This window comes from Chelonia mydas, chromosome 2 (genome assembly GCF_015237465.2).
Source record: "Chelonia mydas isolate rCheMyd1 chromosome 2, rCheMyd1.pri.v2, whole genome shotgun sequence".
Lineage (NCBI taxonomy): Eukaryota > Metazoa > Chordata > Testudines > Cheloniidae > Chelonia > Chelonia mydas.
In genome coordinates, this window is record NC_057850.1 from 176,184,914 (window position 1) to 176,204,830 (window position 19,917).

The 19,917-nt window shown below is 42.9% G+C and overlaps 1 protein-coding gene across 11 annotated transcripts; it reads left to right on the top strand.

Moving 5' to 3' along the window:
* The first annotated feature begins 3 nt into the window (after positions 1 to 3).
* KBTBD2 (kelch repeat and BTB domain containing 2) lies at positions 4 to 19,016 on the top strand. Of its 11 annotated transcripts, none has more exons than XM_043540634.1 (6): positions 1,874 to 1,993; positions 5,872 to 5,979; positions 6,424 to 6,473; positions 7,573 to 8,098; positions 15,576 to 15,741; positions 16,301 to 19,016. In XM_043540634.1, the coding sequence occupies exons 4-6, from the start codon at positions 7,929 to 7,931 to the stop codon at positions 17,834 to 17,836; spliced, it is 1,872 nt and encodes a 623-aa protein (XP_043396569.1). In that variant the 5' UTR covers positions 1,874 to 1,993; positions 5,872 to 5,979; positions 6,424 to 6,473; positions 7,573 to 7,928; the 3' UTR covers positions 17,837 to 19,016. The 11 variants fall into 11 exon arrangements, with proteins under 11 accessions (XP_043396571.1, XP_043396572.1, XP_037746018.1 ...); XM_037890086.2 differs by having other exon boundaries at positions 1,892 to 2,093; XM_037890090.2 differs by lacking the exon at positions 5,872 to 5,979 and having other exon boundaries at positions 1,698 to 1,993.
* The last annotated feature ends 901 nt before the right edge of the window (positions 19,017 to 19,917 follow it).

The following is a 19,917-nucleotide window of genomic DNA, read 5'->3' on the forward strand; positions in this document are numbered from 1 at the left end:
TCAATGGGAGTGGTAGCCAATGGAGGGAGCAGGAAGAGCAGCAAGTGTTCCAACCCACAGGCAGAAGACTCCAGGTAACAGTACCCAAATCCTGCAAACACCTCCATGCATTTTATTTTCAATATGTAGAAGAACTGTGAACTAACTGATGTAGATCACAGGCAAAAACAAAATATGATCAATCCTGAACTTAAAGTTGTAGTTCAAAACAGAATCTTTTTGTGAAAAAAAGTCCTCAGAAAGCATAAAAAACATTTGTGTCAAATTTTATTTATTGATTTTATTGGTCACTGTTCATACTAACAAAAGTAAGAGACTAGTGGTTTTATATGTCAACACAGGGAATTAGACAGCTAAAATTCACATCCTACCTGCTTAAGCAAGAGGTGTGTTTGCTCCAACTTGAAATGTATGAAAATTAATGATAGAAAAAATGATTGGGATCCAAATCCAAAGTCTCTAAAAATGTGGGAATTTTAACTGTCACTTCATTGAGACATATCAGTGAATCACAGAGCAGCTATTATTCTTGGCAGACACAATGAGAGGAAAAAGGGAAACATGATGTGAGGAGGGAGAGATATGGATAAATTGGAGTCTCTGTGGCTATGTCTACACTACCCACCTTTTGGTGACACAGCTGTGCCACTAAAAGGCACACAGTGTAGCCAGTCTGTCAGCAGGAGAGAGCTCTCCCGCTGACAAAAAACTTCCACCCCCAAAGAGCAGTGGTAGCTTTGTTGGCAGGACAGCTCTCCTGTCAGTTCACACTGGCCCTTTTCGTTGGCAAAACTTTTGTTGGGGGGGGGGGGGGGAGAGAGGGGTAAGAAGTTTCACACCTCTGAATGACAACTTTGCCTTTCAGGTTCCAGTCTAGACAAAGCCTATATCTAAGTAGGGAACTTTCTTCCTACTTTTTTTAACTTGTCTCCTCACACTATGGTGGTCAGCTCTGTTTCCCCAAAAGAGGCCCCAGTCATGAAATGAGCTCTTGTATGGGCAGGAATGATGATTTCACTCTCCTCATACCTCCCCATTGGCTCGCTCTGTCCCTTAGTTCCAGTGTTTCCAGCTGTTTTGATCACAAGTCTCACGATATTTTTTAAGCCCCAACTCCTGGAGTCATGTGATCATGCAAGAGACTCTCCGCTTCCATTTCGTTTTCCAAAGTAAATCGCTGGCCCTCCTCTGGGCAGAAAGGAAAGCTGGAAAATGTGAAGCCTGAAGGCTCAAACCCCAGAGGGTAGACACAGAGCACCGAACATTTATTATTTTGAAAAATCGGCCGGTTTTAAAGCCCAGTTCATGATCTTTTCATCCTTGGGCCATCACTGCAGGTGCCTTGCCTCCTCTCTCCGGGACACCCCAGCTATCGCTCCCCTCGAGGTTCCCGCCTTCCCTCTGCGGCATCATGTGCCCGCACCAGACAAGCGAGGAGCGGGGGAGGAAGCAGCGCGGAGACTGCGCCGCCAAACGCCCAGGCAGGGCTTGAGGACGGGGAGCGACCCGCCCCCGCCAGCGGGCGGGAATCGAAGCGAACCTCAGCGTCACGCGCTTGCCACAGGCTGCAGGGGGCGCTGTTTGCCAGCAGGGGGCGCCCTCCGCTCTCTCCGCCCTACCCCGCCCGCCGGTTTGATTTGAGCGCAGGCGCACTGGTCCCTTCTTGTGACCTCCTCCCTCCCAGCAACCCCCGCAATGAGCTGCCCGCATCTCCCTGCTTCTGCCCAGTCTCCCAAAAACAGTCGGTTTCCGGAGGTCAACAGTAGCGCTGGGCGCCTGGGTCCCAGCCCGGCGCGCGTGAGAAACAGCGCCTGCGCGAAAGGGATGGGATTGGGGGGGCGGTGGTTCTCTCGCGCATGTGCGCGAGGAACGGAAGTGCGCGAGGAGGGCGGGACGGTGGGAGCGCGGCTCGAGTTCCCTGCCGCCCACAGCCGAGCGCGCGCCTGATGGCGGGGGCGTGCGCCGCCGATCTTAACGGCCGTTGAGGGAGGAGGTGAGAACGAACGCGCGCGCGACCGCCTCCGTCCGCAGCCCGGGTTTGACCGGATCCTTCCCCGCGGGCGCTGAGGCTGAAGCGGAATCGGCGGCCGGAGGTTTGTCCGGGCAAATGGCGCGGGAGGGGGACGCGGCGGCTGCGTTCGCCCCCCCTCCCTCCTCCCACGGGAGGGAAGGAGAAAGGAGACTGCGGACCTGCCACAGCGCAGCACCGAGCCCCCGCCGCCCTCGGGCAGCGTCCGCTCCGCCGCGGCCTGTGCCGTGCGAGCGGTTCTGGGGAGTAGCCCCCGGGCTCTGCCCAGGGCCCCCTGGCGATGCTCCCCGGCTGGGAGGCCCCCGCGCCGCTGCTGTGTCGGGCTCTGTGCGGCCTGTGGCCTGGGTGCGGCCCCGCCCGGCGTGGCGGCTGCGAGGGGCACCGGAACAGTCCGGCAATAACAGCCGCCAGCGCGGGGAGGAGGCAGCGGGCCGCCCCAGCCCGGCTCCCAGCGCGGCGGGCCCCGGGGGGAAGAGTGGGGGGAGGGGTCGTCGTGTGCTTTCCCCTTTTTCGGCCCGGCTGTGCCCGGAGACAGGGCCGGCCGCTCGGGGGATCCTCGCCATTGGCGGGAGAGGTGTAGGTTCACGGCGGGTGGGCGATGCGGTGCCTGGGTAACCCCTCAGCGTCGCAGTGGGGCGGGCGCAGCAGGGTGCCGTGCACAGGATGCCCATTGTCCGGGGGGGCGGGGAGGATGTGAAACTTTGATTTGAGACCCTCTTGCCTGTAAAGCGGTGATGGGGAGCCTTTGGAGCGAAGGGCGCTGGGAGCTAATGGCGACCCTGGAGTAGGCAGGACCTCGAATGGCATCAATGCCCAGGGCTGCTGCTTGCGGTGACGTCCAGGCTCCCTCAGTGCTCAAGCGTCGGGTAACTTGAGGGATTGCTAGTAGTGTTCGGCTTTAACTGGACTCTTATTGATTGCTGTTTAATATAACATACTGCTTCCTTTTCGGATGTGGCTACACAGCTTAAACATACAATATGTCTAGCACAAGATGTAGAATAGTTTTGATGTCTTCCATCATGTGCAAATTATTTCCCCATCCTAAACTTTTGAGTTTTCCCTTCAGCAGACAGAAAATGATTGGACACATGCACTATTGGCTTTTGAAAAAAATTGAAACTTGGTTATGATTTATAACACTATATCTGTTTTTCTAATTCTTCTATTTTTATCAGATGAGCTGCAAAGCCAAAAAAAAAAAAGTTGACTCTTTTTGCTGCTTTGTGATATAATGAAAGCTCAAAAGATTTATTTTTAAAATTTCCGTTGGTCTCTTTACTTCAGAAATGTACTTGGGAAGGCTCAACTGAAGAGCAAATAGGGTTATTCCTATTCAAACTTTATTAAGGCTGGGAGGCTATAAGGGTAAAGAGCCTTACAAGAATGTTGTAGTTAAGGAGTTGGGAGATCATCATTAAAAAGTCAGGAAACTTATAGTGAACGTTAATTATCAAGAAACAGAAGCATTTGAAAATTCCATACTGTGTATTAATTACCTTATCTCTGCAAGTCATAAAACCTGATCTGGTCATAGAAGGCATGCCTGTGGAGACACTTTAGTTCTTTTCCAGTCATACTTGGGTAATTGTTCGGCTCATGAACACTCAAGGCCCAATTTTGCAAGATGCTGAGTACTACCCTCGTTACCTTACAAGATTGGGACACTAAACAAATAGCAAACTCCACTCTGCTAAGGTGAATCTTTTAATTGGGCTGTATGATTGTGAAGAAGGGCTGTGTTGGTGCAGTTGCTGTTAAATTATTTTAGCTCTTACAATCTGAGGTCTTTTATGGGGAGGATAAGATAGTTTTCAATCTTCAAATTTTTCTAGGACATCACTGACGGCAAAGTTTAAGATAATTTCTGTACTCAGATGTTTGGATTTCTCGTCTCATCATCATACTGTTTTGGACAGTTCCAGAAGTTAAGATATATGATGGAGGTTCTGGAATTGAAAACTTCAGCTAGCCAAGAAGAGACTGGCTGTTAATATCCTAGAGCTCAAGGAAAGATAAATTCATTCTCCCCATTAATGATGGGCTGCCAGTTCTGGACATCCTGACTCAGTGAACTACATCCCTAGGCAGGTTGGATCTTCCCATTGGATAAGAATGCTAGAAAGATTCACTTGTGGAGGTAGAAAGTCTCCTCTTGATGTAATCTCTGTGGCCAGTCGCCAAGCTGTCAGTATTCTCCTGTTTTCGTCTTTGTGAAGAGGTATTTTTCTCTAGTAAACCTCCTCCAGGTGGAGGAGAAAAAGACAGTGAAGAAACTGGCAACCACTGAGTAACGTCCAAGCATGTTTTAAGAGTGGTGTGTATAATATTTCAGATACTCTGGCTCATATGATGTCTCAAAGTCCACTATTAGGTCTTTGGAACTCCATGTCCTCCTCCTTCAGTATCACAATCTATCTGGTGTCTTCAGGTTTTAGGACACAATTCTACAAGAACTGATGCCATGGCAGTATCAGAACAGGCAGAGGAAAACATCTAAGACATGGAACTGCTTCATCAATCACCTATTTCTTATTCAGTGGCGAGGCTGCGTATTTGACATATTGCCCAAGTGTTCAGAGCTAGTTTTAACTTCTGCTTCTCCCTGTGCTCCACTTTTTGTCATGGAGATCTGTTGGCATGGTTGATTTAAATGAACAATTTTAATCTTATTTAGCATTTGTATTTTTTCAGGTATTTTCATTGAGAGGTTCCTTCTTATTGGTTGGTATAACTATATTAAAGCATGTTGATTTGCAACTAAATATAGCTTTTATACCAAATTTGGTGATACTTTGTGAACTAGGAAGATACAAAAAGAAAAGGAGTACTTGTGGCACCTTAGAGACTAACAAATTTATTTGAACATAAGCTTTCATGAGCTACAGCTATACAGGCTTATTTAAGCAGTTATGTAGCTCAACATTTATTCACATAACTCTTACATTATGTTAGAAGATGGCGAATGACATACTTATTTACTAGATTTTTTTTTTTGCTTATTTGTGAGCTGCATTTGGATGAAAATTGGAATTCTATTAAAAAGGGAAAACTGAAATTTATTTTAATTGTCTTAAATGTGCTGGATAATAAGAAAAACCAAGCTGGTCAAAACATAAATTTTGCTTTTAAAACTGATTTATTAAGCAGAAGAGGAGGTATTCATTGTAGTTAGTGAATTGATGGATTGTTCCTGGTCACCCTGGACCAGATTTTCAAAGGTGCCTAAAGATATGGATAAGTGCTTTTGAGAAATCTCATTAGATGCCTGTGCGTATGTTTAAGGCACCTAGAATACCTTTGAAAATCTGGCTCCATGGTTTTCAAGTTATTAGAATTAGTAGATCTCATCCTCTCCCACCTGGTTTTTATTCATACATGAGAAGAGGGAAAACAGGCTTTCCTGCTCTTTCAACTCAGTCTGTTACTCAACTTTAACTGAACTTGTCCAAACAAAGAAAATATTTTCTCTGCACCTGTCTAAACTGAAACCAAAGGTAATAAATTCAAATATTTTTCTGTTCAGCACGGCACTTGGTCCATTATAAAGATTGAAAATAACAGATACTTAATGCCATCCATAACAGTGACATGTCAACACAGAACTTGAGTTGATCACCAAAAGTTATATAAATTAAAAAAGCAGCACCCTTTAACTCATTAAAGTTTTGAGAGCTCATTGATGCAACATATCTTTAATTTAAGTGATTTTAATAAATTAGTTTTAACATAGGTTGTCAAACGTCAAAGTTAAGCAGTTTTTAAAAGAAAAATGTATTAGATTTTTTTAATTAAGTCACTTATTTTTAATACATCCTGTCACTTGGTTGGTTTTGTTGCAGCTTGATGTGGAACTGCTGTGGATCAGTGGATAACTGAGGTCATTCTGCTTGAATATGCTTTCCAGTTCACTCTAGCCTCTCAACTCTTCCCCACCAGTGCCTCTTTAGGTATTTTGTCATGAGACCAGAGACTCAGACCAGAGAAAGACTCCTCATTAAAGGAGTTGGGCCATTTGTATAGCTTAGTTTTTTGTAATGACCATCGCCATTGCATCTGAGCAGTTGTATATGTATACAAACTTTCTAAGCCAGTGGTTCTCAAACTTTCGTACTAGTGACCCCTTTCACATAGCAAGCCTCTGAGTGCACCCTCCCCCATAAATTAAAAACACTTTTTATATATTTAATACCATTATAAAAGCTGGAGGCAAAGCGGGGTTTGGGGTGGAGGCTGACAGCTCGCGACCCCGCCCCCCGTAATAACCTCACAACCCCCAGTTTGAGAACCCCTGTTCTAAGCCCAGATCTGAAAATTGTAGCACTTAATGTAGTAACAAAGCATCATCTTGGTATTGTAGATGCATTTATTCAACCAGTGCTTTTCATTTTCAGTATTCTACCTGAAAACTGAACACGTCTTCTACAATTTTTAAGATTATAAGGTAATTTGGAAGGCTGTTACTAAGGGTATTTAGGTGACCTTAATGGTACAATTACATTTCTTTATGTAAAATGGAGTCTTAACTTGGTACTTCCAGGCTCTTTAATATGAGAAGTTCTATTATGCTATACAATAGCATTCTTATGACTTCTTAACTGAAGTGATTCTTCCAACCTTAATTTGATTTTTTTTTTGCCCTGAGATACCTTAAGAAACTTCTTTGCCTTGAACCACTCTTTAAAACTTTTTTCCTCATATAGTGAGACACTTCTTGAAATCTAGAAAGATAAGTCAAGTGTAAAGTTAGGTGAAGCCATTTTGGAGATATTTAGTGACCCAAATGAAAATTAGAAAAAAGTAAGAGTATATTTTAACCCCATGTCCCAAGTACCACTTGTCCTATAGTATAATTTTTTTCTGAAAAGATTAGATCTGGCATGCAAAACAGATAGACGGGTGTAGTTTTGTTGAAGGGTGGGTGGGATGTGGGAAATATGACGAGTAATAATAGGAAGCTAGTTTCCTAAATATGGAAAGGCTAGCATCTCTAATGTTAAAAATATTGCTGTGTTATTTTTAAGCACATAATGCAGACAAAAGAGTTTTGTTAATGCTGGGATAGAATACAAATCCTAAATTTATAGATGGTTGCTATCTTTACTATTAGCTGGAGTAAATAAAGGAGTTCCTACCACTTAATTTTTTTTTTAAGAATGTAAGGTACTCCTGAAAGAGGAATACAGCCATAAATATGCAGTATTGTCAAGTGAATCTTAACTTTGTCATCCAACTTTGATTTTCACTTTTCAACTGTAGAGATGTATTGACGTAAAAAATTTTTTTTCTGTTCTATTTCATAGATCTAGGATCCTAACTTGAAGAAAAATCATGTACAAACTATTCTGCCTTTCTCTATCTTTATTTTTAACCTTTAGATGTTTTTTATACTTGTTTCAGTATTTTTTCTAGAAATGTGTGTGTTGTGGTTAAAATTCTATTTCAAATAACGGCAACCATTTTAGGCAGGAGAACTGTGAAAGAAGAAATTGTGCTTTTAAAAGGTATTAATTTGTCAACCAATTTTATTTTCTTGCTTGCAGCCACTGATCATGAGATGTTTCCACGAAATCTACCTCAGACCTCACTTTTGCTCATTAATGTGCTGCACCATTACAGATCTCAGCAGGAGCTCTGCAAACACTCTTGAAAAAGTCTCGAGAGAACAGATTGTGACACCAAATCAGTGCGTGATGACCTAGTATTAGGTTGAAGTCTGAAACATTCGTGATACAGCAGTCCAAGATAACACTGCCTAATGTATCGATATAATTTCTAAATGCTACAAGCAGCTCCTGCAGTTTCTTCTTGTTATACCAGAAACATTCATTTGACCTTTCTCCTGCAGAAAGATCCTTGCTTCTATAATCTAGTCTGGAAATATTAATGGAACACAGTCATGTCTACTCAGGACGAAAGGCAGATCAATACCGAATATGCTGTATCCTTGCTGGAGCAGTTAAAATTGTTCTATGAACAGCAATTGCTAACTGACATAGTGTTGATTGTTGAGGGCACTGAATTCCCCTGCCATAAGATGGTTCTTGCAACATGCAGCTCTTATTTCAGGTAAGTGTTCAAATCATGATTCATTCATTCAGTTAAAGGCATATTGTATTGTTTTGTAAGCAATGCTAGACGTACATAGTTAAAAATGAATGTACAGCCCATTTAAAGATTGTTAGTGCTGGAAATCTGAAGTGAATAGCAGAGCTCTTAAATATTTCAAGTAATAGTAACATTAAAAGGTCAAAGTAGGGTTTTCTAGCATCTTATGACTTATTCCAGCCAAGGACATTGCATCACCATCCAGCATTTGGAGAAAGGAAATAATTTTTCATCATCCGCAGCCCCATTCTGGGGTTAATTCAGGCTGTGTAATGCAGTTCATTTCCTGTCTTCAGCATGTGGAACAGCTTTTTCCAGATAAGCTAGACATTTAGTATATATTGTCCTTTCTGTTCTAAAATAGGCTAAAGTGACTAGGGATTCCCCACTGAGAGGAGACTGTCCCCTCATCACCTCGCCCAACATGCTCCTGGTTCTCTGTGCTCCTTGAACAAGTGTCTTCTGCTCCTTTTAAATGCAGGGATTTCTGAGGAAGCTTACAACTTCATGTAATCCTTAATACTTCATCCATCGGGATGGAGGATTAAGCATTGTTTTAATCTTGATATTCTTACTGTGCCAGTGCTATCTAATCCTTTCCTGTGTTGCTAGTGTAGTGTTAAATCCACTAGGTCCTGTTATGTTTACCCTCTTAAAAGGGGTTTCTCTTAGGTGCATTTTTTAGTTCTCATACTATCTTTGTGGATTTCTCCATACCAAGTTTTAGAAAGAAGAACTAACCTATACTGGCATTTTGGAGCAGGGCTTAATCATGCATATTGATGCCACTGAAACATTTTTCTGTCTGTCTAGCCCTGGAAGTGAAAGCCTTGAAACTAGAATCTGGAACTGATTGATAAGTTAGTAATGACCATGGATCTTCTGTATCACTGGTTGCCAACCTGGGAGGTCACATACATCCTTTCTTTATAGCTAGCTAGAATTGGGTTGGCCAAAGATGGCAGTGATCTCTGAAGATGTGCTTCTGGAGTACTCTGTAGCATAGGGGTTCTCATAACAAAATCTTTTGTGGCCTTAGAGTGCGGCCAACAACTCTTGCTGGTAGCTGGTCTGACAAACCTCACCCTCTGTCCTTGCCTTCCATGGCCCTTCAACAAGAGCCTGCCCTGGGGAAGGTGGGTTGGGAACTCACCAGCTGTCTGCGGAGTCCCAGGCTCCTCATGCCCCGGCCAGTCGGAAGTGGGGGAGCTGCCCAGGGGAATGCCTTGGCAACCGAATGCTGCAGCCGCCTCCACTGATGAGCTGCCTCCTGTGCCATGCACGCTGGCCCTACATGTCTCCAGAGGAGCTGCCCAGAGTCCCCAGCACAAACACCAAGGCAGCCCATTTCACTGCCCTTGGTAACAACTATTCAGGCGCAACATCTGGGCACTTCAGGGAGGAGCTGCTGCTTTCATAGAATATCAGGGTTGGAAGGGACCTCAGGTGGTCATCTAGTCCAACCACCTGCTCAAAGCAGGACTAATCCCCAACTAAATCATCCCAGCCAGGGCTTTGTTTGTCAAGCCTGACCTTAAGAATGTCTAAGGAAGGAGATTCCATCACCTCCCTAGGTAACGCATTCCAGTGTTTCACCACCCTCCTAGTGAAAAAGTTTTTCCTAATATCCAACCTAAACCTCCCCCACTGCAACTTGAGACCATTACTCCTTGTTCTGTCATCTGCTACCGCTGAGAACAGTCTAGATCCATTCTCTTTGGAACCTCCTTTCAGGTAGTTGAAAGCAGCTATCAAATCGCCCCTCATTCTTCTCTTCCGCAGACTAAACAATCCCAGTTCCCTCAGCCTCTTCTCATAAGTCATGTGTTCCAGTCCCCTAATCATTTTTGTTGCCCTCTGCTGGACATTTTGTAATTTTTCCACGTCCTTCATGTAGTGTGGGGCCCAAAACTGTACACAGTACTCCAGATGAGGCCTCACCAATGTCGAATAGAGGGGAACGATTACGTCACTCGATCTGCTGGCAGTGCCCCTACTTATACATCCCAAAATGCCATTGACCTTCTTGGCAACAAGGGCACACTGTTGACTCATATCCAGCTTCTCGCCCACTGTAACCCCTAGGTCCTTTTCTGCAGAACTGCTGCCGAGCTATTCGGTCCCTAGTCTGTAGCGGTGCATGGGATTCTTCCGTCCTAAGTGCAGGACTCTGCACTTGTCCTTGTTAAGCCTCATCAGATTTCTTTTGGCCCAATCCTCTAATTTGTCTAGGTCCCTCTGTATCCTAGCCTCCAGCGTATCTACCTCTCCTCCCAGTTTAGTGTCATCTGCAAACTTGCTGAGGGTGCAATCCACGCCATCCTCCAGATCATTAATGAAGATATTGAACAAAACCGGCCCCAGGACTGACCCTTGGGGCACTCCACTTGATACCGGCTGCCAACTAGACATGGAGCCATTGATCACTACCCGTTGAGCCCGACAATCTAGTCAACTTTCTATCCACCTTATAGCCATTCATCCAGCCCATACTTCTTTAACTTGCTGGCAAGTATACTATGGGAGAGTGTGTCAAAAGCTTTGCTAAAGTCAAGGAATAACACGTCCACTGCCTTCCCCTCATCCACAGAGTCAGTTATCTTGTCATAAAAGGCAATTAGATTAGTCAGGCATGACTTGCCTTTGGTGAATCCATGCTGACTGTTCCTGATCACTTTCCTCTCCTCCAAGTGCTTCAGAATGGATTCCTTGAGGATCTACTCCATGATTTTTCCAGGGACTGAGGTGAGGCTGACTGGCCTGTAGTTCCCAGGATCCTCCTTCTTCCCTTTTTTAACGATGGGCACTACATTAGCCTTTTTCCAGTCGTCCGGGACTTCCCTGGATCGCCATGAGTTTTCAAGGATAATGGCCAATGGCTCTGCAATCGCATCCACCAACTCCTTTAGCACTATCGGATGCAGCACATCTGGGCCCCATTAACTTGTGCTCGTTCAGCTTTTCTAAATAGTCCCGAACCACTTCTTTCTCCACAGAGGACTGATCGCCTCCTCCCCATGCTGTGCTGCCCAGTGCAGTAGTCTGGGAGCTGACCTTGTTCGTGATCTTTGCTATTTGCGATCTCTGCCCATGCTTTGGAGGCTGATGTGGCCGCAACAAAATCTGCTGGTGACTGCTTCCGTCCCTTTGGGGGAGTCGGAGGCAGTCTTGGTGAGTTATGAAGTGCTTGGCGCGCTCTCATACACAGCCTGACATGGTTTTATCTTGGCTGATACTTCCTAACAAAATGGGAATATCAGATCCCAAACTACTCTAAAGGAGTGTCTTCCACTTCTTCCCCAACCTCTATTGCTCAGCTAGCTGATTTATGAAAGGGGAAAAGTGGTGTGGGAGGTTTTTTCTGTCCACTGGAACAAAGTACAGTGGTGTTTTTTCTACATGATTAGGAAACAGACCCTAATCTTGAAATTAAGATTGTCTTGAATAAAATCACCTCTAGCCTGAAAAAAAAGCTTACAATCCACAGTGAAAATTACTGGTTGCAAGGGAAATGGCTTAAGGAGGCACAACAATTTTAAGGGGTACAATATTATGTGACAGGGTCGTGCCAGATGGCTATAGGAGAGTAATAGAAGGCAAATATATTAGCCCCAGGCTAAGTAGGTCCCTTTCCCCTGGGTAAGGTAACAAGTAAGGTTCCAGAACAATCAGGAACCTTCTGGAGACAATTAAGACAGGCTGATTAGAACACCTGCAGCCAATCAAGAAGCTGCTAGAATCCATTGAGGCAGGCTAATCATGGCACCTGGGTTTTAAAAAAGGAGCTCACTTCAGTTTGTGGTGTGCGTGTGAGGAGCTGGGAGCAAGAGGCACTAGGAGCTGAGTGTGAGAACGCGGACTGTTGGAGGACTGAGGTGTACAAGCATTATCAGACACCAGGAGGAAGGTCCTATGGTGAGGATAAAGAAGGTGTTGGGAGGAGGCCATGGGGAAGTAGCCCAGGGAGTTGTAGCTGTCGCACAACTGTTCCAGGAGGCACTCTAGACAGCTGCATTCCACAGGCCCCTGGGCTGGAACCCGGAGTAGAGGGCGGGCCTGGGTTCCCCCCAAACCTTCCAACTCCTGGTCAGACACAGGAGGAGTCGACCTGGACTGTGAATTCAGAAAAACAGCCAAGCTGAGGGCTGCTGTGAAGCTCCAAGGCGAGCAAATCCGCCAATAAGCGCAAGACCCACCAAGGTAGAGCAGGAACTTGGTCACAATATGTACATTTTATCTATTTTATAAATTTTTAAATGCAATATACCACCAATCTTGACTTTCATATGTCTGCCTTTTTCCTGCATTGTCTTCTACATTCTTCCATTGTTTACTTGTGCCCCCTTCCATTTTTTAGATAAACTGTTTTACACAGGCAGAATATTATGCTTTTTGTTTTGTAACTTCTGATCTTTCCTTTCCCTGATAGCTGTTCAGTCACCTGCAGGATTCAAAAAGCTTAGTCACCTAAAAGGACTAAACTTGCTATCCAAAAATTGATGGGGAAGCCCTACTGCCCAGAATCTTATCATATCTCTTTCCCTTGGTAAAGTTGCTGGAGAAGGAAATTATAACAAGGTGCTGTCCTTGACTCTTGCTCATGGACTCAGTTTCTGGTTGTTTAGATGTTAAAGCCCTAGAATCTCTCTGGCTTCTGGAAGATTGGGGGTTGAATGGGGAGCTTATCACACCCCACCCATTGCCTCCTATTAGTGGAGGAGAAAAGGCAATTCTGTCTCTCAACAATTTTTGATGTGCAGATTTAGGACTACCCTATTGGTAGTCCTAAATCAATATATTTGAAAATGTAGAAAAATCCAACAATATTTAAATAAATGATATTCTATTATTGTTTAACTGTGCAATTAATTTTTTAATCGCTCGACGGGCCTACTAATAATGCTTCTGTCTGCTTTTAGATGGTATTTGTCACTGGCTCCAGAGTTGCAACAATTCTAGAAATAACAAGCCATTAAATTTGGTCAAACGCACATTGTGGATGGTTAGTAATGACAAGATGCCAGTGTTGGAAACTATGAAAGCCCTCATAAAGTATTTGATTAGAATGTGCAGTCAGACCTCTTTCTAAGATGTGCTTGATTTATATATTAGAATGGGAAGTTGGGCACAAGCTATGGAAGGGATGTAAGTTTTGTGATGGTGTCACTCTTTCCCTATTTTCTTGGCTTTCATTTTAAATAGTCTTTTAAATCAAATCTTTATAATGCAAAGGTAAGGTTGATCTAAAGACAAACATTCACATATTCAAGTTTTCAACACTACCCTTAATGCTACACTGTGCACAAGCAAAATTTTGTACTCTTTTGTTGTAAATACTGATTTAATAAAAGAACACTTAAGTTTTTGTCTCATCAGCTGCCAGTAAGTACAATAACTAAGCATAGCATTTGTGGTGCTTACAACACTTGTCAGAATTAAATTAGGCAAGTAATGTAAGTGGTATGTATTATATATGTAAAGAAAGATACAAAACCATTCTCTCTTAGTAACTGTTTCACTTTTTAAAAACTTTAAAGCTGACCTTCCAGCCTTAGGAAGGGAGTTATGCAAATACTGATTTCTGAAAAACAGTGGCAGGAAAAAACATATGCCAGACTTCCAAATCTGAAAAGAGTTCACTGTGTTTAACAAATAGTAAATAAGCCATAAGACTTGCATGGAAGGCAGTTGTACCCTTCTGTTGACCCAAGCACCCTTCTATGCCCCTGACCTAACATAAGTTAAGGTTGAGCCACATGAATTTCTTTAAAAAACAAAATGAGAACCACATGTATTTTTCAGAAAGCATTTTTTGCATTTGTGTCTAGTAGCTTCTGCTGGAGAACGCGCCTGTCCTTGTTGTAAGATGACAAAGTATAAAATATTTCTAGATTTTTCTGGCAAAGTATGCAACCATGTCACGTCAGTCCCTGCTTATAGTTTAAAATGTACTCCTGGGGGAATTCTGCACTACTGCGCATGTACATATTTAATGAGCCATGCGCATTTTTTTTGGCTGAGAAAAAAAGTTGCTGAAATGTTGCTGCAGTTCCACCTTTTGCCCACAAGAGGGCACTGTTGCAATAGAACACAGCAGCAGCTCCTGGCCAGCTAGGAAAGAGAGAGAAGCACTGCGAAGGCAGGCAGGCTATCATGCCAGGTCAGGACATGGGCTATGGGGAGACACCGTGGGATGCTGGGGGGCGGGCGGGGGGTAGACAGGGGCTCATAAGGGCTAGTGCAGGAGGACAGACTGGGGCAGGGGCTGAATGAGAGTGGAGGCAGAGGGGGGAGGGAGGTGCCAGGTCACACAGTAATGGGGTGGGGGTGCAGAGCTACATAGGGACAGAGGGTGGCTCAGTGGGGGCACAGACATGGGGAGGGGATGCAGGGACACATAGGGACAGGTGGTGGCTCAGTGGGAGCACAGAGACACATGGGGACAGGGGGAGTGTGTACAGGAACACCCAGGGACAGGGTGGCTTAGTGGGGGCACAGACACATGGGGAGGGGGTACAGAGCCACATAGGGCCTGAGGAGTGGCTGGGAGGTGGCACAGAGCCACAAGGGGATTCAGGGCCACAGGGGGATGGAGGGAGTAGGTGTCTGAGTGGGGGTGGAAGGACACATGGACAGAGGGTTCAAGGACACATGGGGGTGAACGAACGCATGGGGACAGGGGCAGATGTGCCTTACTGAATGGGAGAGGCTAGGGGTCAGCCAGTGTCTGCATGGGCGAAGCTCCCTAACAATCCCTCCCCATCCCCTCCCAAAAAATCTGTTCCATACTTTTCCCGCCCATACCCAACAACCCTCCAAGTTCACACCCAGGCTCCTTCCCAGCAATTTGCTTCCTTCTTCCTCAACTCCTCCCTTACCCCGACTCCCTCAAGCCTTTGCACTGTTTCTGAGGGGTGCAGGAAATGCGGTTCTGTATTGTAGTTTAAATGAATTATTACTCAGAGTTCTGTATTAATATGCCTAGTGAGTAATCTATTTGTCAAAAAACATTTTGAAATGACCAAAAATAATTGAAACTGGTATGATTATATTGTGTTATTTTGACAAAATATGTAGAATTTTGCAGAATTCTAAAATATTGTTCCCAGAATTTTTAATCTTTTGGTGCAGAATTCCCGCGGGAGTAAAAATGATGTGGTAGCTTACATAAACATTGAGTACTATATTTTAATGTATAGAGAACATGGAAGTTACTAATATAATTGGAAAAACTTTGTTAAAACATTTATCTTAAATGCTGCGTGATCTAAGGTAAGTACTACATTAATGTAAATGGAAAATCACATTAGGAATTTTTAAAGTTGGAATGAAATGACAAGAAATTTTTAGGCGTCTTTCTCCTTTTTGGTTGGAGTGGCTAAATAACTAAAAGCAGTTACTTAAGATTACAGTCTTAATGTGGTATTTTTCTCTTCAGGGCCATGTTCATGAGTGGGCTAAGTGAAAGTAAACAAACACATGTACATCTAAGGAATGTGGATGCAGCCACTTTACAAATTATAATAACTTATGCATACACGGGTAACTTGGCAATAAGTGACAGCACGGTAGAACAGCTTTATGAGACTGCTTGCTTCTTACAGGTAGGAACATCATGTGTATTTCGAGTAAAAATGTATAACTGCTCAATCTCGGTACCAAAATATCTGGTTCTAATTTTTTCCTTAAATTTCAATTAAATACCCATCGGTCTCCTTTTTTTTAAAAAAAGAGTAATTTTTAAAAATTATTCTATCAAGTTTGTTCATATTAGTGTGGGCAGCCATTACTAGAATAATCCCACAGCCTACCTATTTTTATGGTTTCTGAAGGAATAGAATTAAACACAATTTCTAGCACTTTACTTTTGTACGAAGCTAAGTAAAATGCACAAACAGGTAGAGGATCAAACAATTTGCGTGTCAGGTAAACATGGCAGTGTTTTAAAAAATCATATTGTGTAGTCAAATTTCATGTATCTTTCTGGGTGGAACGACGTGGTGTTGGCTCAGAAACCTGTTGTGACTAGCAGTGTCAGTGCAGCATTCTTTCTTTTTTGTATTTTTTTGCATCTTGTTTGTAGGTAAAGGAATAGGTCTTTGTCTACTGTGCTTAAGTTGTCTTTTTTGTTTGTTTTTTTTTTTGTTTTTTTTTGCATTACAGGTAGAAGATGTGTTACAGCGATGCCGAGAATATTTAATTAAAAAAATAAATGCAGAGAACTGTGTGCGGTTACTAAGTTTTGCTGATCTCTTCAGCTGTGAAGAGTTAAAACAAAGTGCTAAGAGAATGGTAGAGCACAAGTTCACTGCTGTGTACCACCAAGATGCTTTCATGCAACTGTCACATGATCTACTGATAGATGTTTTAAGCAGTGACAACTTAAATGTGGAAAAAGAGGAGACAGTTCGTGAAGCTGCTATGTTATGGCTGGAATACAACACAGAATCACGATCACAGTATTTGTCCTCTGTTCTTAGCCAAATCAGAATTGATGCACTTTCAGAAGTAACACAGCGATCCTGGTTTCAAGGATTACCACCTAATGATAAATCGGTGGTGGTGCAAGGATTATACAAATCTATGCCCAAATTTTTCAAACCAAGACTTGGTATGACTAAAGAGGAGATGATGATATTCATTGAAGCTGCTGCTGAAAACCCTGGTAGTCTTTACTCTTCTGTCTGTTATAGCCCCCAGGCAGAAAAAGTTTACAAGCTTTGCAATCCTCCTGCTGACTTGCATAAGGTTGGAACACTTGTAACTCCTGATAATGATATCTATATAGCAGGTGGGCAAGTTCCTCTGAAAAACACAAAAACCAATCACAGTAAAACTAGCAAACTTCAGGCTGCCTTCAGAACTGTGAATTGCTTTTACTGGTTTGATGCACAGCAAAACACTTGGTTTCCAAAGACTCCAATGTTGTTTGTTCGTATAAAGCCATCCTTGGTCTGCTGTGAAGGATACATCTATGCAATTGGAGGAGATAGCGTAGGTGGAGAACTCAACAGAAGAACTGTGGAAAGATATGATACTGAGAAAGATGAATGGACCATGGTAAGCCCATTGCCTTGTGCATGGCAGTGGAGTACAGCAGTAGCGGTTCATAACTGCATTTATGTAATGGCCCACAACTTGATGTACTGTTATTTTCCCAGGTCGGATGCTTGGATAGAAATGGCTATGAGACAAACTAGTAGATGCTTTGCTTCTGCTGCTGCTTTTGGTGACAAAATATTCTATATTGGAGGATTGCATATTGGCAGCAATTCTGGTATAAGACTCCCAACTAGCACTGTAGATGGGTCTTCCGTAACTGTGGAAGTCTATGATGTGAATAAAAATGAATGGAGAATGGCAGCTAATATCCCTGCCAAACGGTATTCTGACCCTTGTGTTAGAGCTGTTGTAATCTCCAATTCTTTATGTGTCTTCATACGAGAAACCCACATGAATGAGAGAGCCAAGTATGCCACCTACCAATATGATCTGGAGCTTGATCGGTGGTCTCTACGACAGCATATATCAGAACGTGTGCTCTGGGACTTAGGAAAAGACTTCCGATGCACTGTAGGTAAGCTGTACCCATCTTGCCTTGAAGAGTCCCCATGGAAACCTCCAACATATCTCTTTTCACCAGATGGGGCTGATGAGTTTGAGCTGGATGGGGAGATGGTTACCCTGCCACCCGTATAGCTCCCAAATTAGAGACTGCACACCTGCTTCTGGGCTCAGTTACCTTGAAATAGAAACTTTAATGAAAGAACAGGGCTGGAAATTGAAACATTAAACCTGTTTTTCATAATTGTATTTTTATGCCCTACTTAACATTTGCAGTCATTCAGTATGAATCATTGACTTTTATAAGCAGATATGCTTCCATAATCTGAGATACTATCTGATAATTGAGAGAAACCTATATGTATATCATGAGCTTAAGCATCTGACTACTGTCTGAAGAATTAATTTCTAGTCCTATGAAGTCTTTCAGTTCAAGAAGAATCACAGCAGTTACTGTTGCTAGGATGGTATGTCACAATTGTTCTGAAAATATCTTCCAGTTATATTTGAACTACTTCTGGATATTCTACTTTAGTGCTCGTTATATAATTTTCAATGTGGCCTAAGTAATGGAATGTGCTGCACTTAACACCAATATCCGTATCGGTATAGTAACGTCATTTAAAAGAAAAATAAACAAATCCCATGGATCTACCTGTGGTAGGAAGGGTAGATCTTCCTTTGTATGGTAACATGCAGGGCAAAATGACTGCGGGTTCAGTCAAGGTGTATTAAGTGCATGTATTCTATTTTCACTAACTTATACCTGTCTGTTTAGAATACAGGTCTTCCAAGCAGCTGGTGGTTTACCAGATGTGGACTTAAATTGCTGGGCTTGCAATAGGAATTGCCAGCCACTCATAGTGCGGGTCTGTGTGGAGCTTTAATCAATAAATGCCTCCACATTCTGTATTACAGTAACATTGGCTCATGTATAATACTTCCTGCTGCTGATGTATTTTTCCAATGTAAAACAAAGTTTTAGTGTGGATTAACCAGGTCTTTATTTTTTGTTAATTTAATAACAAGCATTACTGTAGTGTGATTGTGTATAGATATCCTTTAGCTATCAGGTTTTTTACTTTTTGGGGGGGAGCGAATTGTTCAGGAATATTCTGTACGCTGTGTGCAGGAGAGCAGATGACTAGTGCTGCTCTGGCATTAATCCCAGGAACCACTAGCAGTAGCGGGGCGCCGCCAATCTAACATGAACACAGGTGCTTCATGACAACCTTACTAGCATGTTCAGCTGCATCATGTTCTGGCACTGTATTTTGAATGACATTAATTTATTAAAAAAAAGACTGAATCTAAATGAGTTTTGGTGTGCTTTGTGGTGGGAAAGAGTATAGCTATGAATTTCTCTACTTTCAGCAGTTGGCTTGGTGATAGGGAGTTAGCTTGTTTAATGGCTGTTAAGATGAGTCATGAGCCGTGCATGTTTGAAAGCTGTACTTGTTCAGTGAAACTGGAAGTTCAGCTTGATGACATATTTGAGATTAGTAAATTCATGTCTGCTTACACCAAATTACCATATAATGCTTATCAAATGTAAGAAGAAAAAGTTGTGTGGAATGGTCTCCATAAAATGCTAATTCAGAAGTCCTACTATACAGTCCCACTGTCAGGGGACAGACTCCTTGATCTTCATAAATAGAATTAGAAATAAAGGTAAAAATTTCAAGAAATAACGTATACATTTTAATAGCAACAGTTTGATTTTTGGTTACATTGCTTGTGTACGTTTTTGGTATAGTAGAGTAACCCTTGACTCTTCCAGCCATTCATGAGACAAGATATGCTTCTTAAAATGTTGGTGTTAAAATTCAAATTGTGGCTCATATATAGAACATATATAAAGCAGTTTCTATCCAGTGTTAATGTTTGGCATTTGCACCCATATTAATATTTCAGATTGGGGGCTTAGAAATATCTACACTGTCCCTTTGATTTTTTTTTGCTGTTTAACTTTATCCCCTATGAACCAGATATTTCAAACTTAATGAGCAGCTTCCAAGTACCAAACCAGCATGGACTACAGGAAATTATATCTTGTTTGCAAAACATTATCATGTGGGAAAACATAACTATGAAGGTCTTGTCCTAAATACTGTGGCCGAATAAATAACTACCATACCACTTACTGTAGATAGAGGTGGTGGTAGTAGCTCTGTAGTTCAGGTTGCACTGAGATTTTTTACTTAAAGTAGCAATTT